Raw genomic sequence first — 15,593 nt, 5'->3', positions numbered from 1 at the left:
AAAAAAGGCTGAAAGGTGACCAAGCACTAAACCCAATGCTAAAATCAATGCTTCTGCAAGCTCTGACAGCTTTACAGTAGCTCCTAATAATGCTTGGCATTTGTAATAAATGAATAATCAGGCATGAATAATAAATTATAGTCATGTTTATGTAGCTTTATATATCCACTCTCCTGAAACACCTCCGATCTCGGGCACACCAATGCCCTGCAATAATGAAAAGGCAGAGTTTCTGTATTTACATATATGTATTTCTTGACGTGTAGACACACACTATTTGGTTCAGTGCCCTGTATTTATATCCAACGAAAGCACCCAGAGAGAGCTTGCAGTGGGACTGCCCGGGCTAAAAGCAAGCCCGCAGACATAGCTCAGTTTCTCCCACAAGCACCAGCAGCAGCGGACACCCTGCTCACACCTTCTCGGAGCCAGCGGGAGAGCCAACAAGAGACATGCCTCGCAGGGACCGCGGGAACACGGCAAGTACGCAACCTTGGGCACGCAGCCGCTGGCCCCCTCAGGGGAGAGAACATGGCGCTCACTTACCCCTCAGCGCTGACCTACTAGCGGCAGGCGCGAGCGGAAGTGACGTATGGCCGGGCGGAAGTACCGGCCTTGGGACCGGGCGGAAGTGCGGTGCGTGAGCGGCGCGGCCGGGCGCGGCGTGAGGTGGGCCCTGCCCGGGGCAGGCCGTAGGGCTGCGGGGCCTCGGCTGTGCTGTAGCGTAAAGAGGAGCGTGGCTGCAGGAGCCGTGCGGCCTCCGGGTGCCGCGGTCCCTCTGCGGTCCCTTTTTCGGTGGGTCTCTCTGCCGAGCAGTTCTCTGTCAGGCTCCGGGCCTCGCCTGCGGGTGTAAGACGTCGGTTTAGACTCGTGTAGCGGTGGGACTGTCGGGACGTATCTGCTCGTTAGTTTGTTAATAGCACCTCTTTGCTTTTAGTTTTATTTCGTGCCATGCTGAGTTCATCTTCTTGGTTGCAGAGAGTCTTCAGGCAAGCTGAGGACGGCAGCGTTTCTGCAGGCGAGGTGCTGTGTGTGTGCACATGGTATGTGCCTGGCAGGCAAAGGAACAGTGAGTCTGATGTGACTAGCGTGAGATGTGGAACCTCCTTGAGGAGATGTTCTTGTAGCTTTGGCTGAGGGTTTCCTTGTGGGAGGAGCATCCTTACAAGTATCTGCTTTCCCTATAGCCCATAGAAGTTGATGACTGTTTTGTGATGCTTGGGCTTTGGTCATTACACTGTTGGGTGCGGAAAGTGGTTTTGTGACAGCAGAGCATGTACATCACCTGTTTGCAAAGTTTCCTGAGAAGCTTTCCAAGAATCCTGAGTGAGGCTTTCATTGACCACTAGAGCAGGGGAGTTCTATGTTTCCATTCACTGCTGAACAGCCTTGCAGAGGCTGAGATGTGACTCTTTGCTTCTCCTTTTAATTCCTTTCATCAACGAACAGATCTGAAGAAATACGATGCTTTGAGGCACTGATTGTGACAGCAGTACCTTGTATTCCTTGTTGACCCAAATCTGATAGGAGTCAGAGTTGATTCTTTAGGTTTATGTTTACTTGCTACCTTTTCTCTTTTAACTTCCCTGTGGTTACCTCGCCTCTGAAGGAGGTAACCTCTCCTGTGGAGAAGACAGGCTGTGAGAGTTGGGGTTGCTCAGCCTGGTGAAGAGTAGGCTCCTGGGGGACCTTAGAGCAGCTTCTAATGCCTAAGGCGGCTGATAGGAAATCTGGAGAGGGGCTTTTTAAAAGGGCAGGTAGGGAAAGGATAAGATATAGTGACTCTAAACTGAGTGAGGGGAGACTTAGTTTAGGTATTAGAAATAAATTCTTTACTCTGAAGGTGCTGAGGCACTGGCACAGGGTGTCCAGAGAAGCTGAGGCTGCCCCATCCCTAGCAGTGTTCAAGGCCAGGTTGGACACAGGGGCTTGGAGCAACCTGCTCTAGTGGAAGGTGAGCTTTAAGGTCCCTTCCAACCCAAACTGTAATGTGATATGATTCTATTATATAACTGTGTCCAGTTCATGGCTTTGTTGTTATATGTCTCCCTTGGGCTGTGGGGCTCTGCTGCTGTGCAAGAAAATTGCATTGCAAATGGAGATGGGCTAGAATAAAAGAACCCCCCTAATGGTATTAGATTATATCAACTAAAGTGCAGTTCTTTGTAGCCCGATGGAATCTGTAAAAATCTTGGCCAGGAGTGGGGTGATACTTTGCTCAAATGCTGTGTCTGATTATTCTTATGTTTTATGTCTGCTGAGAGTAGTGGCAGGGGTTGGTAATATGCCTCCAAAGCTTAAATGTTGCTTCTGGAAAGCACTGGAGGAGTATTGTAGACCTCAGTTTATCTGTAAGGTAAATGCCATTCTTTGTGATGCTCTGGTACAGGCTTATACTTGGATATGAAGCTGGTTAATCCAAAATTAAACAAGTGCTGGGCATGTGAAGCAGTCGGTGCTTCATTGCCTTCTGTGCTTTTGTGTCTTCTTGTAGCCTGGCTCAGACCATTGCTCTCAGCTGCGTTTGTAAAACTTCCTGCAGCACTGATGGGCTTTTCAAACAGCATCCTTGGAAAATCCAGAGCATGACAGAAAGATACTTACTGAGACTTTAAGTGCAAACAGCAGATGATAGTGTGTTCACAGAGTAATCACTATGTTCTGGTATGTATAGGTGCTTGTGGTCCTTTGACGGCATTTCTGATCCCCTACATGTGTTCATATGACAATATCCTCATGAGGCTGCATATGTTGGCTAGATGGTGGTTCCTCTAGGCAAACAGTTTGTATGTGGTTACCTATTAAGTAGCCAGCTGCAGGATGCTGGGATTAGTCCTGATCATCAGTAGTGTGTTATTTTTCTTGCATGTTTTCTCTGCGCTCTGGTGGATAAGAGTTTCTCTTTATGATGGCCAGGTGAGTGTTGCCAGTGTGCTTGGATGTCTTTCATGGGGCATGGAAAAAAGTACAATTGGGAAGCAAACTCATTTCACTACATCCTGTCTGTCTGTAAGTTCCATTTGTATTTAAGCCGTTCTTAGCTCGTTGGACTGCAGAAGGATCAAGTCAGAGGCCTTGGTTGTATTAAATTTCTAGACCCAGGCGGATCATGGAAAGAACACTTTTAAAGTTTTTAGTTCCTTTTTTACCAAACTAGCACCCACCTCTGTATTGCCATCTTGTAACTCTTCTGGGTGGCCTCTGTATCCGTATGGAGGAAGGAGCAACTTTAAGGAAAGGGTTCCTGGAATAACAACTAGCCTTTTTAGACAATGACCGCATAGTTGGCTTCTTGTGCCTGACAATTCCTTGGGCAAATGAAGGCAGTTTTAAGGCCTGCTGTATTTTTAGCTATTTTAATACACAGATACTTGCCCAAGTGTATGGAGATCCCTGTGTGGAAGAGGCTTATCTCAGAAAGATTAGCAGCACAATTTGCTTATGTCTGTTAATCTTAGCATCATCCTCATTTTGGCTTTGAAGCCTGTGATGATGGGGCATGAAACACTTGGCTTCTGATGCATGTGGTGCTACTTATGCATATCAAAGAGGGACCTATCAACTGAAGTATGACTATTGGAGCCCCCGTTGTGGCAGAAAGCTCCATAAATTAACAGCAATAGGTATGTGCTTACGCTAGGAGTACACAGAAAGGGAGCTGTCTGCAGAATTTGCAGATTTTCCTGTGCAGTTGCAAGGGAACAGGGCTGAAAGGGAGTGTTTCTGCTTTCTCAGCATCAGTCAGAATCACAGTGACATCCCAGGAGTGTTTTTGTTAAATCCTCCTCCAACAGTAGCAATGTACCACAGCAGTGTGCCCCATTCTCTTCCTGCCCTGAAGTAGTCTTTGCTAGCAGCAGTGTTCCACAGATGTCCTTGACAGCATTGATGGAGAAATTGGGCATTTTCTGTGAGTGCTGGGGGTGGGTTTTGTTGTTCAGTGGGTACAGAGAAGTCCTTCTTGCTGCTGCTTGTGCTGTATGTAGGCTTGGTGTAATTGGAAGTTGTTGTTCTGGGACTCTTGAGCTTACAGCTTTAATTAAGATCAGTGTTTTGAGATGTCTGAAATCAAGCAACTAACTCGTGATGCTGGCATTGAATGAAGAAGTCTGGGTCCTCAGCCATGGAGTGCTGAAGTGAATGGAGTCCCTGGAAACCTTGAAACTTCTGAAAATCCACTTTGTTTTGGTAGACAAAACTCTTAAGTCTGAATGGTTTTAGTCCAGCTTTTGCACAAAGTAAGGAGCATGAGAAAGAATTTCAGCGAGTCTTACATTGTTTGTGGTTTTACACTGAGGCCTTGATTTTAGAAAGGTAACAAACGTAGAACTCTCTGGAGCTCTTTGTGCTCTTGGAACCAGCAGCATCACACCTAACTAACCTTGGTCAAGAATGAGGACCTTGAAAATAGTGTAACTATTCCAAGTATAGGTGATAAATACTGCATGCAGTAATTCTTATGTCTGTTAGCATGCTTTCCACAAGATATCTCTCCACATATTTTACAATGAAGTGTGATAATAGCATAAGACAAAACATTGGTTTCAGAGCAGTGGCTGTATCTGCACAAGGGTTGAACTTTGCTTTGGTCTTAGATTAAAACAGATTCATTTGCAAGCATTGCATTTTCTCATATGTACAGCCTACCCATATGGCATATAATTGCAGTTTTAAAATCCACATCCACTTCCCTTCCCTACTTCACAATAAATTGTCATTGAGTCCTGATGGGCTTTTGAAAAGTGGAAGAGATCAAATATGTACCAAACATTTCAACATACCAAGTGTGGGAGGTGTCAGGTCTGTAGCATTAGTGCTGCTCAGTGACTCAATTAGTGTGAAATGTATTTGCAAACACTTGCTGCCTGTCAGAAATAGATTGATGGTCCCAGGCTCTGGGAATAAGAGGTGAGAGTAATACTCACAAGGATTTTCATGCCCAAGAGAATGGAAGAGGAATAGTTGCCTTCCCAGTAAATTCTTACATGCACAGAGGTAGAAGTCTATAAATACCATCCTTGGCTTTTCATTTAAAACTGGCCTGGGCAGTGAATGAAAATGCTTGGAAATAACATGACTTTTGCCAGTGAGAGGTCAGTGAAAGACAGAGAGAGAAGAGAGCTAGAGCAGAAGGACTAGATAAGGAAGAAAAACTGTTTTCACTTGGGAGATAAGAGCGTGAAGGACAGCACAGTCAGTGAGAGTAAGTGCATTGTCCAAATCTACATGCACAGGCTCTTTCATCCTGACAGGAATGCTAATACTGGGGTTCAGAGAAGACTTTATGCTGGAGGGGGGAGGTTTGCATGAGACTACGTCTCTGATGTTCTGGTTGGTGTTGATAATGGAGGAAGCAAAATCTGTTGTCTTGGACCAGGTGTTTCTGTGCCTTTGCAAATCCAAGGCTGTGTTGTTGGCACTGTGGCAGCGATGCGCTTGTTGGCTGGCTTTTTGCTGGAATGATGCCATTCTGCTTCCAGCTGCCTGCTAGACCAGGTGTTGGCTTGTCTAGTAGCATGTTCTCTAGCAATGAAGAACAAGGTGAATGGTTTGTCTGGGATTCTGGTACAACTAGTTGTGTCCTGGGGTGATCCTGAAGTAGGGTGTATGTACTGGAACAGCAGAGTGGGACAAAAATTAATAGTTTTCCCTTGCTGTCCCCATCCTCTCTCCAGGAACTCCAATTCTGTAACCAGTTTTCCACATCTGCAGTAGTTTCCATGTGAACAGGACACAGGACTGGGTTGCAAGAGCAAGAAGGCAGGATGTTGTCGAGACCAAAGCCTGGGGAGTCTGAGGCAGACCTGCTGCACTTTCAAAACCAGTTCCTGGCAGCCAGAGCTTCACCTGCAGTAAAGGTTGTGAAGAAAGCGGACAAGAGGAAAGGGGAAGAAAGGACCACAGATGCTGAGAGACCTCCACTACAGGACAGCAAGGATGTGGTCATGTTGGATGGTAATTTCCCTTGTGGGCTTATTTGGATTACCAGAATTCTCTGTCTCTTTCTGTCTTCCTCACTGCTTGTGTTTTCACCTCCCTCTCAACTTAAGTGTTCCTTTTGCCCTGCATGTGTGTCCTCCTCGCATTATCGTTCTTAACGTTGTTGGGAAACACACTGGTCCGGTGCTCCTGGCATCCTGTAGAACCACGTTTCCAACACATTGCCTTTTGCCTGTGGTACCTTGCCATCCTCAGTGCAAAGGTGTTTTCTGTGATTTGTACCCTTGGACACTCACTGCTTACTTTGCAATCTGTCCAGACCCTGTTCCTAGTATCTCTTGAGTTTTAGCCCTGCTAACAGCTCCAGCTTTCAGCCAGCAGATCTAGCTTGATAAGCTGCCTTCCTACAGTTTTGTTTTCCTCCGTCAGTACTAACTAACATTTCTGTTGTGTACTTAATAGTCTGAGAAGCTCAAGGTGTTGTCTTAAAAGCAACAACTTAAATCTTATCGTGCTTAGTTCCAGGTAAGAAAACATGAACTCAGTTTATAGACAGGGAAAAGGAGGCCTTAACTTGCTCGTGGTCATACAAATCACTCACTGTTGGAGCTGGCAGTGGAATTGTGCCTGAACATAACCTGCAGGGACACTGTTTCTGTAAAGCCTTGCTTCTTCCCTTAATACTTGCAGTCAGGCCTCAGTACCCTTTCCTGCATATGCTCATTGAAAAGACCTTGGTGCCAATACATAACTAATAAAATTGAGTATGTTTCTCTCCACTACCCAGTGCAAGTCAGAGACAAAGGGCTCCTTGCTTCCTCATCTTCTTGGTTTCTCATCAGAGCAATAGGTGCTATTAGGGAGCCTTGGTCTGATACCTGTTGCACAGTAGTTATATATGAGTAACCTCACTGATTTTTTTTTCCCTTATTATTTCCCCTCCCCAGATTTTCCTGATACTTTGCCAGCTCTAACTCCAGCTCCTCCAAAAAAGTCAAAGGTCAAAAATGCCTGTGTCCACTTTGACGATGAAGATCCAGAGGAAAGACTGGAGAGTCATGATCGACACATCACAGCAGTCTTCAGCAAAATTATTGTATGCCTAGGTTTTACGTGATGCTCTAGTTTGGGGTTTTGTTGGTTTGTCGTTTGGTTGGTTTTCCTTCCATTTTTAGAATGCTGTGAAGTAAATGGGCAAGGATAAAAGGTTCTGTTGCTGCTTTTTATTTCTACAGTGTAGTGAAACAGTTGTAGCACTGTAGTTGTGCTACGACTGCTCCTTCAGGGAGCTCCTTGAAAGAAAAGTTCTTTGTGGCTATTTTTGCTGTCAGCTAAATGTGGGTCTGAATCTGCTTTCCAGTCTAGACTGCCTACAGGTCACGCTGCCTGCATGCAGGCATGTGCTCCAGTGCGGATTTGGGTGAATTTCTGGACTTTCTAAGGAGGATGTTCTCATTGCTTTGCACTGGCCCAGATTTTTTTCTTTGTCTGATTCTTGGAGTTTGGCAGCCCAGCCTTTTGGAAAATAGCCTCACTTTGTCTCTAAATAAGCACAAGGTATTCTGAGCCTGACAGTGACGCAGCAGGAGGCTTGTGAGCTGCAGAGCTGAGAGATTTTGAGTCCACTCTTGGCTAAATGATATAAAATGATATATATCTGGCTGTTGTGATGGTTTCTACAGGGCTTTAATTTCTTGCTGCAGGAACGAGACACAAGTGCGGCAGCAGTGACCATGCCAGTGCCCACTGGAGACCCATTTCCAAGGACATTTCACCGCTCTGAAATAAAAAGTGAGGTAAGATTGGGAGCAGCTGTTTTATGCTACCTTATTCATGATTAAAATTTGGTCACAACAAAGCCTGATGCTTGGACTCAAAATAAGTGACTTGGCCTGCTGGAGGTTGTGAATTAGCTCAGCATCTCTCTCACATTTGCTACCTTAGTGTAGGAGAGAGTTCTACCAAGCTGTCATCATTTAGGTACCTCACACCCTGCAGCTAAATAACACTGGAATCCTTTAGGTTTAGGAAAAAGGTGATCCCCCTCAGCTAACTGCAGTGAGATGGATCAGGTCTGCGCTGCTGTAATAGAATTGATCCTGTTCTGTTTGTTGTTTATTTTTCTGAGGATCAACCTCTGTTAATTTATCCACCAGGTTTAAGTTCATACTTACTGAAGCTGCACCTGATTTCTCCTGACATGACAGTTGAGTGTGGTTGCACAGATTATCTTTTGCAGCTTTTTGAATTTTGGCATAATTTCTGAGGCTGTAGAGCTGGAAACCATGGCTGCTATCACCAGGCATTGCTGCAGTAGCAAGAGTTGCTAGCTGAGTGGGAGTCAGATGCTGGGAATTGGTATGTGATTGATAGCTGTTACTTTGAAGAGGTAGCTTACTTTGAAGGACAGCTTTTTTGAGTGATACTTTTGAAACTGCCATTTCTGTTTATCTAATGCAGGAGTGCACAAAGCAGCTGCTCAATGTTCAGACTGTCTTTTGAGCAGCTTCTCTGGACTAGGGATATGCATGAGGTTTTTTTTGCTTAGTCTGCTTTGGATTTCTTATGCATCCTGTGCAAAGCTCTTCACAGCCATGTCCTTCCATCACCTGGGCAAGCAACACAGTAACTTAGTCAGGATTATTTTAGCACCAGGTGCCCATTTCTTACTGTGTAAATCTTTTCACCCTCCTGCTCTCTAATCACCTTATAAGAAGCCTGTTCCAAGCATGTGGTGAGCACAGTGCAGTACAGCCTCCTTTATCCTCAGAAATCCAAAGTAGTCAGCTATGCAGTTTCTGAACAGCAGGAAAGCTGGAACTGTTGTTTTTGGTGATATTTTAGGTGTACTTGCCTGGCTTGAATTCACTTCTAATTAATCATCTTCCTTCTCTAGGTAGAAAAAACAGTAATGTTTTTGTCTTTTTGTCCTAGCATTAAAACCTTTGTTAAGATAAGAACAGTACACGTATAGAAAATGCAGGTGGCTGCCAGCAGCTTCTCTGTATCACGTCCCAGAGTCTTATCTGAAGGAGTCTTTAGCATCAGATCTATACATTTGTTAGTGGCAGGTGTGCGGGGGAGTCTGGAAAGAGGTGACACATGGCTTCCCTGTTTGCAGGTGAAGGTGGCATCTGGAAGAAAAAGCATCTTTGCACAAAAAATGGCAGCGAGAAGAGCTGCTGAAAAGGCAGCAACAGCCCCCTCTGCTGCCGAGTGCGTGCAAGTGGGATCTGCTGCTCCGGATGCCCAGGATCCTGAGGGGTCCACAGGAGAGGCGCCTTTCCTTGCCTCCAGGGATGGTGAGTGGAGAAGGTTCTGCTTATCCAGCCTACTGTATTTAAGTAGCCTTAGTAACTGTAACATCACTGCACGTTATTTTTAAAGTAAGGTAGCACTTCTGTCCTCAGTTTATGAATCTCAAGGTCACTTGGAATGTGATTTGAAGGATTTGAAGTGGTCTGAGACCCAAATTAATATTCTGAAAATTGAGTTAGCTTTCTCGCTGGTTTCCTTTTTGCTTTGCACAGGCTCAAACAGGTTTGTTTTTCAAGGTCCTTGTTTTCCTGTTCCTTTCTACTGTATGTAAAGTTTTTCTTGTTTCATCCTTGATTTCCACAATTTTAAGAAGAGGGTGGTTCTTGTGCCTCATGAAGGCGTTTGAGACTACTCTGATGCGGGTTCTCACTCCTGCCTAGAAGCTGAAAGCTCAGTTTTCCATCACCAGATCTGCTGCCATGAGACTGTGGCTTTGCTTCATAAGGAAGGCTATGAGGCACTGCTGATGAGTCAGTGCCACCTCCAGCAGATACTTGTCTGACAGCAACATGACAAGGAAAGATGAAACCAATTCAACTGGTACCAGAATCTCCAGGCATTTAAATTTTTTGTCTTGGACTTTTATTTGCTATTTATCATAGAATCACAGAATAGTTAGGGTTGGAAAGGACCTTAAGATCATCCAGTTCCAACCCCATTGCCATGGGCAGGGACACCTCGCACTAAACCATATCACCCAAGGCCCCATCCAACCTGGCCATCAACACTGCCAGGGATGGAGCATTCACAACCTCCTTGGGCAACCTATTCCAGTGCCTCACCACCCTCACAGGAAAGAATTTCCTCCTATCCAATCTAAACTTCCCCTGTTTAAGTTTTAACCCGTTACCCCTTGTCCTGTCATTACAGTCCCTAATGAAGAGTCCCTCCCCTCATCCCTATAGGCCCCCTTCAGATACTGGAAGGCTGCTGTGAGGTCTCCACGCAGCCTTCTCTTCTCCAGGCTGAACAGCCCCAACTTTCTCAGTGTATCTTCATACAGGAGGTGCTCCAGTCCCCTGATCATCCTTGTGGCCTCCTCTGGACTTGTTCCAACAGTTCCATGTCCTTTTTATGCTTAGGACACCAGAACTGCACACAGTACTCCAAGTGAGGTCTCACGAGAGCAGAGTAGAGGGCCAGGATCACCCCCTTGGACCTGCTGGTCAAGCTCCTTCTGGTGCAGCCCAGGATACGGTTGGCTTTCTGGGCTGCAAGCGCACACTGAAGCTGCCTCATGTTCATTTTCTCATTGACCAGCACCCCCAAGTCCTTCTCCGCAGGGCTGCTCTGAATCTCTTCTCTGCCCAAAAATTTACTTAGGACCACCATGTGTCTGGGCTTTTCCATGACACCCTCCTTTTCACATTGATATAGAGGCCAGATAACCCATTGAGGGTTATCACTGTTTACCTAAGTTTCCCTCTGCCCTGACTCTTATCAGAGAATTGGTAAGAGAATCCCTGGATGTGCTGTGCACTGCCATGCACAAATCCACCATCCAGGTCAGTATACTGTGCTTGCCTAATAGCCTGTTACAATTGTGCATGTGTACTTCTGTCTGAGAAATCTCAAAGGGGGAAATCCAGCAGCCCAAGAGCTGTGATCCTCTTGAAGTAGAACGCTTTTGAAATGTAGTAGCACAACAGAGGGATCAGAAAATGGTTTGGCCTCCTCAGCAGGATTGTTGGGCAGAATCACTAGAAGGAAGAAGAGGGGGAGATCCCTTTCTTGTAGTAACAACATGTTTGTACCTGGTAGCTCTCAGCTTGGTTGCTGATGGTGGGAGGCTTACTGAATCTTTTCCCAGGTCACTCTGTCTTCTCATCTTTTTCTGCTTAATGAGCAAGACAACTGATGTGGAAATTACATCAAACCTTACTGATATGATGAGTGTCATTGCTGCTATTCTAACAGGGGTTTGATGCTTTCAGGGTTGGCTGATCTAGTGTCATAGGGATGTTCCAAGTTACTATTTGGAGTATATGAACAAAACATTAGGAATAAAGTTACTAAGTCAGGTCCTTGTATAGTGGGCTACAGCACAGCTGGAGGGTCTCATTCTGCCCAAAAGAGCATGTTACCTGTCTGCTGGAGTTAAACAAAATGAGCTTTTACAAAGGATTTAGATCAGGTGATAAAAGGAGACTTGATTCTGTTCAGGGTAGGAAAAATGCCCCGCTGCTGGAACTTGCAATATGTGAATACAGGACGTTGTTGGAAGCAAACATGCCTATGTTGAGAATGGGTCTTGTATCACTCCAGAAACTGGTATACCTAATCATTTTAATTCTTTATCTCACTCAACAAATACTGAGTCAGGGTCATGGTTCAGCTGAAGTGCAAATGTGGGTTCAGGTGTTCCTGGACAGAGAAGGTGTCTGGTATTCACTAACTTGGCAGAATGCTCATTAGTTGCGAATTGTGCTCCAGTTTTCTTGCTGTTGCTTTGCATTAAGGAAACAAAATTCCTTTCTCCCCCCGCCCCATCCCTCCCAAAACTCCTAAAGAAACGAGGTAGATATTACATTTTGTTGTGACATGGGATGAAAGCCGAAGTATTTTAGTTTTGTTTGAAGCTAAACTAAACTTCTTAACTCCTCTTTTAGTTCGGCTTCAAAGATAAAAAGCAAATTATGCAAATGTGGTAATGACAAAATTGAGATGCAGTCATCATGGTGTAGGCACATTAAATCACTAACTGCTTTCTCTGCTGATCTAACAGATAAAGCTGGTGACTTTTTGACCTCTCAGCAGCCTTCTCTCATAACGGGAGAGGGTCTTGGAAGCCAGAAGAGTGAGGAGGAAGTTCAAGCTATTCACAGAGAGAACTTGGAAAAGCTGCAGTCCATGTCTGAGGAAGAGATCCTGCAGGAACAGGAAAGGCTTCTGGCTCAGCTGGGTATGTGCTTCCCAGGGTGAATTCTAGAGACTGGCTATCCTAAAGTCTTAACAAATTCACAGATCAAAGGTGGGAGCCTGGGATTCCTCCTCATTGTGTATGTGGATAATTTAGCTTCCATGTCATGCCAGTAGCTTGTGAGTAAGAATTAAGTATGAAGGAAATAGAGCGTTTATTCCTCAGTGAGAGGGGCTTAGCCTAAGTCTGTCTCATCTCTCCTTTGCTATGTATAAGGTGGTCCATGCACTCTGTTACTTTGCACACCAAATACCTGGTTACACGTACATACATATATAGAACGTCTTCTCTGAAGCAGATTAGAAAGCAAAGCTATTCTTGGGATGATTTCATAGCAATGATAAGGTGAGAGAACACCCTTGGTCTTCCCTTCTGAAATGCCTAAGACTTGGGCCAGAACTGTCAGTACCCAGGTAGGCAAAGCATATGGGAGATTTCAGGTTAAGTCTGTACTTGCAGAGCAGAAAAACAACTGGTGGTGTTCTTGAAGAAGTGTTTTAGTTATCTGGCTGTTAGACGCAGATGTTCTATCAGGGGTCTGATCTCTGTTTTGGAGCCTTGTCCACAGTGGTGCTTTGGGAATGCTGATGACAAGGTGGGGGAGATGGCTGAATGTCGTGTGTTTGAGAATTTGTGGGATCTAGGGCACTGTAAAACTGCTGGCATTGGTTTTGGTGATTTTTATATGCTCAAGAAGAGCAGACGTGCAGATACAGGTGGCAGACAAGGGGTTTTGAAATTCTCCTAAGTTCAGATTCTCTAGCATCCAATTTAGGTGTGAGTGGTATTTTAAGTGTCTAAGTTTAGCTTAAAGATCATATTAACAATCTTGACTTCATTGCAAGCAGCTTGGGCATAACTGGAAAGGTGGCAAAGGAAGTGTGCAAAATAGTTGCAGACAGAACATGTAGGTACATCCCTCATTCAGACAGCTGAGCTCTTCCAGCTACCTGAGATGAAAAAAATCCTGGTTTCTAACTTCACTGCTCATAGCAGTGGAAAGTGCACAGGAAAGATCTTGTTTATGCACTTTCTCCCTGTGTCTCATTCATGCTTCTTGTCCCTACTGCTCTGTCCTTTGGGATATTAGTGAAGTGAATAGTTACTACATAGTTTAAAAAGGTTAGGATGTATTTTAAGTGTTTTTGTACAATAAGTTATTTTATAAAACTGTGTATTTGTTTATATGCCCTGTGGGTTAAAATTGTAGATCTTTCAGTGTTTGAGGCTTTAAGGAAACTGGGAGTAATTTTGGCCTTCCCGAAATATCTGTGGTTAGGCAATTATGCATGATGCATCTACTCCTAAGCTAAATTGCTGGCTTACGGATGAAGCAGGGAATTGGAAAAGCAGAGAAATGTGGATTAAAGAGACTTTTTTCTCCATATTCAGGAGCATGAATCATTTGTGGGTGTTTAATGGTGCCCAGGCTCTGAATTAACATTTTAATTACAAAGCAGATGAGTCCATGGTGTGGATCACGAGGATGGTAGGCAATTTCATGCTGGGCAATGTCTTCAGATCTTATTGGTGATACTGCTCTGGCTTTGCTCATGGAGACTCTGAGCAAAAGCAGGCTGACTTTTGGACATACTGTGCACAGATTGGCATCATCAGTGACGTGTTAGTTGCTGTCTGTGTGAAGTGATGAATACAGTCCTTTTCTTGCTGTGCACAATGAAGTGAGAGAAAGTTGGGAGATCTGCTTGCATACATGTGCTTTAACGAGTCTAGGCTGAATGCCTGCCCTTCACCAAGGGAGATTAAACTGCACTAGGAGGAGAGTGTGCAGCAGTCACAAGTGTGGAATAGATCTCTGCATCCTGAACTGTTTCAGAGACACAGGAGTAACTTCTTCTCCGAGATGACTTCTCTCAGGTACAGAGCACTTCTGAATCACTTGTCCATTGTCATCCTAAGAATGGGTAACCAGTGACAGTGTTACATTCTGTCTACACTCTGTGCATCTCTGACACTGCTTACTGGAGTATCTCTATGCCTTTTAGAGTCACAATGCACAAGCTCTTATTGTTCACCTCTGGCACTTCAACACCGCATTCTAGATGAAAAGTATTTGGAGACAAAGTGCTCAGTCAAAAATGATGTGTGGTATCCAAAGCAGATTTGAAAGTAAAATTATGATCATCTGATATTTTCCTATTTTAGAGCCATAGGAATATTATCTATCCTTCAAAACGCCCCTACCTCCCAAATGTTCCTCTTCTCCAAAGCATGAAAAGAATTATTATGTTTCTGGATGTTGTCAGACCATAGTTGACTCTCAGGATGGGGAGTAAGTTCAGAGCAAACGAGATCTTCTTCTAACACAATATCTAGACCATGCGCTGCAGCACTAGTGCAGCTTAATAAAGAGCAGGTAATTCACTGTGGTGTCTGTTCCATGTATTCTTATAGTGTTCAGGTTGTTGCCACTGAGTGTGGCACTGAGTAGGCAAACTGTCTTCCCCTAAATCACGGACCAGAATTCTCTCCATGATGGTGCCTCTTTGGTAGCAGTGAGGGGGGAAGAAATTATCCTCTTTTTATTTGTAAGCTGGGAGAATAACTGGAATTTTTATAGTGGTTTTACTTTGAAAGACTTTTATCAGCTTTTTCTCTGGTTTCGTCTCATCATTCAAGTGTCTCAGTTTGACAAGAAGTGATAGTTGGTACAGAAAAAGAGGGCATGTGGAATGGGAATGAAAAGACTAAAACATAAATAGCAGGAGCTATAGACATACCAAGTATTTTGAGACTTTGTCGCATCTCTGTCTGTCTCTTTGTCAATACTTGCAGATCCCAGTTTAGTTGCTTTCTTGAAGTCACGACGTGGTGGCAATGAAGGCCAGAAGAAGGAATTAAAAATGGAACAGAACAGACAGGAGGAGTTTGTGGAATCTCTGCCTGTGGCTCAGCATGGTGTAAGATCATCTCTTTCCATGCAGGAGTCTGGTCTGGGAGAATCTGTAAGGGAAGAAGAAAATATGAAGGTAGAAATCACAGGTAAGAGCATGTTATTAATGTTCTCAACATAAATGTAAGGTTTGTATGGTATTTAATCAGTCCAGATTGGATTGATGTGGCACTTCATCGGTTATTAGTTATCAAACTCAGAATTTACCATGTTTAAAAGTACATACATTTTGGGTCAAGAAAGAAAATCTCTCTTATTTCCAGCTGGGCTCCATAGGTTAGAAGGGTAATACACTACATAATGAAGGTGAGCTGTTCAGTGGGACATTTTGCTTTGGTTTTGAAATTTGTTCTGGAGTCTTTGAAGAGAAGATGTGTTTTAAACTAGATAACATTGCTCTCCTGTTCAATTGTGTGAACAGGGAAACAGAAGAGTGGTAGCGAGATTCAGCTGCTGCTTGAATAATTTCTTTTAACTGGGACTGCTAAGGGACAGGAGGCT

The 15,593-nt window shown here is 44.3% G+C and overlaps 1 protein-coding gene across 3 annotated transcripts in view; it reads left to right on the top strand.

The window, feature by feature from the left end:
* The first annotated feature begins 618 nt into the window (after positions 1-618).
* Positions 619-15,593, top strand: part of RPAP1 (RNA polymerase II associated protein 1) — a 42,370-nt gene continuing 27,395 nt past the window's right edge. The window contains exons 1-7 of one of the 3 annotated variants that reach the window (XM_061343590.1): positions 619-636; positions 5,676-5,955; positions 6,888-7,036; positions 7,644-7,736; positions 9,062-9,242; positions 11,984-12,160; positions 14,975-15,181. In XM_061343590.1, the coding sequence (XP_061199574.1) occupies positions 5,766-5,955; positions 6,888-7,036; positions 7,644-7,736; positions 9,062-9,242; positions 11,984-12,160; positions 14,975-15,181 (997 nt within the window). In that variant the 5' untranslated portion in view covers positions 619-636; positions 5,676-5,765. Of the gene's footprint in view, positions 637-835; positions 1,074-4,064; positions 4,189-5,675; positions 5,956-6,887; positions 7,037-7,643; positions 7,737-9,061; positions 9,243-11,983; positions 12,161-14,974; positions 15,182-15,593 lie in introns of those variants that run through there. The other 2 variants (XM_061343588.1, XM_061343589.1) reach the window with 2 other exon arrangements.

This window comes from Neopsephotus bourkii, unplaced genomic scaffold, assembly GCF_033783945.1.
Source record: "Neopsephotus bourkii isolate Nb327-2 ecotype Australia unplaced genomic scaffold, CSIRO-AGI_Nbou_v1 NB_1825, whole genome shotgun sequence".
Lineage (NCBI taxonomy): Eukaryota > Metazoa > Chordata > Aves > Psittaciformes > Psittacidae > Neopsephotus > Neopsephotus bourkii.
This window is presented reverse-complemented; position numbering and strand designations above follow the sequence as displayed.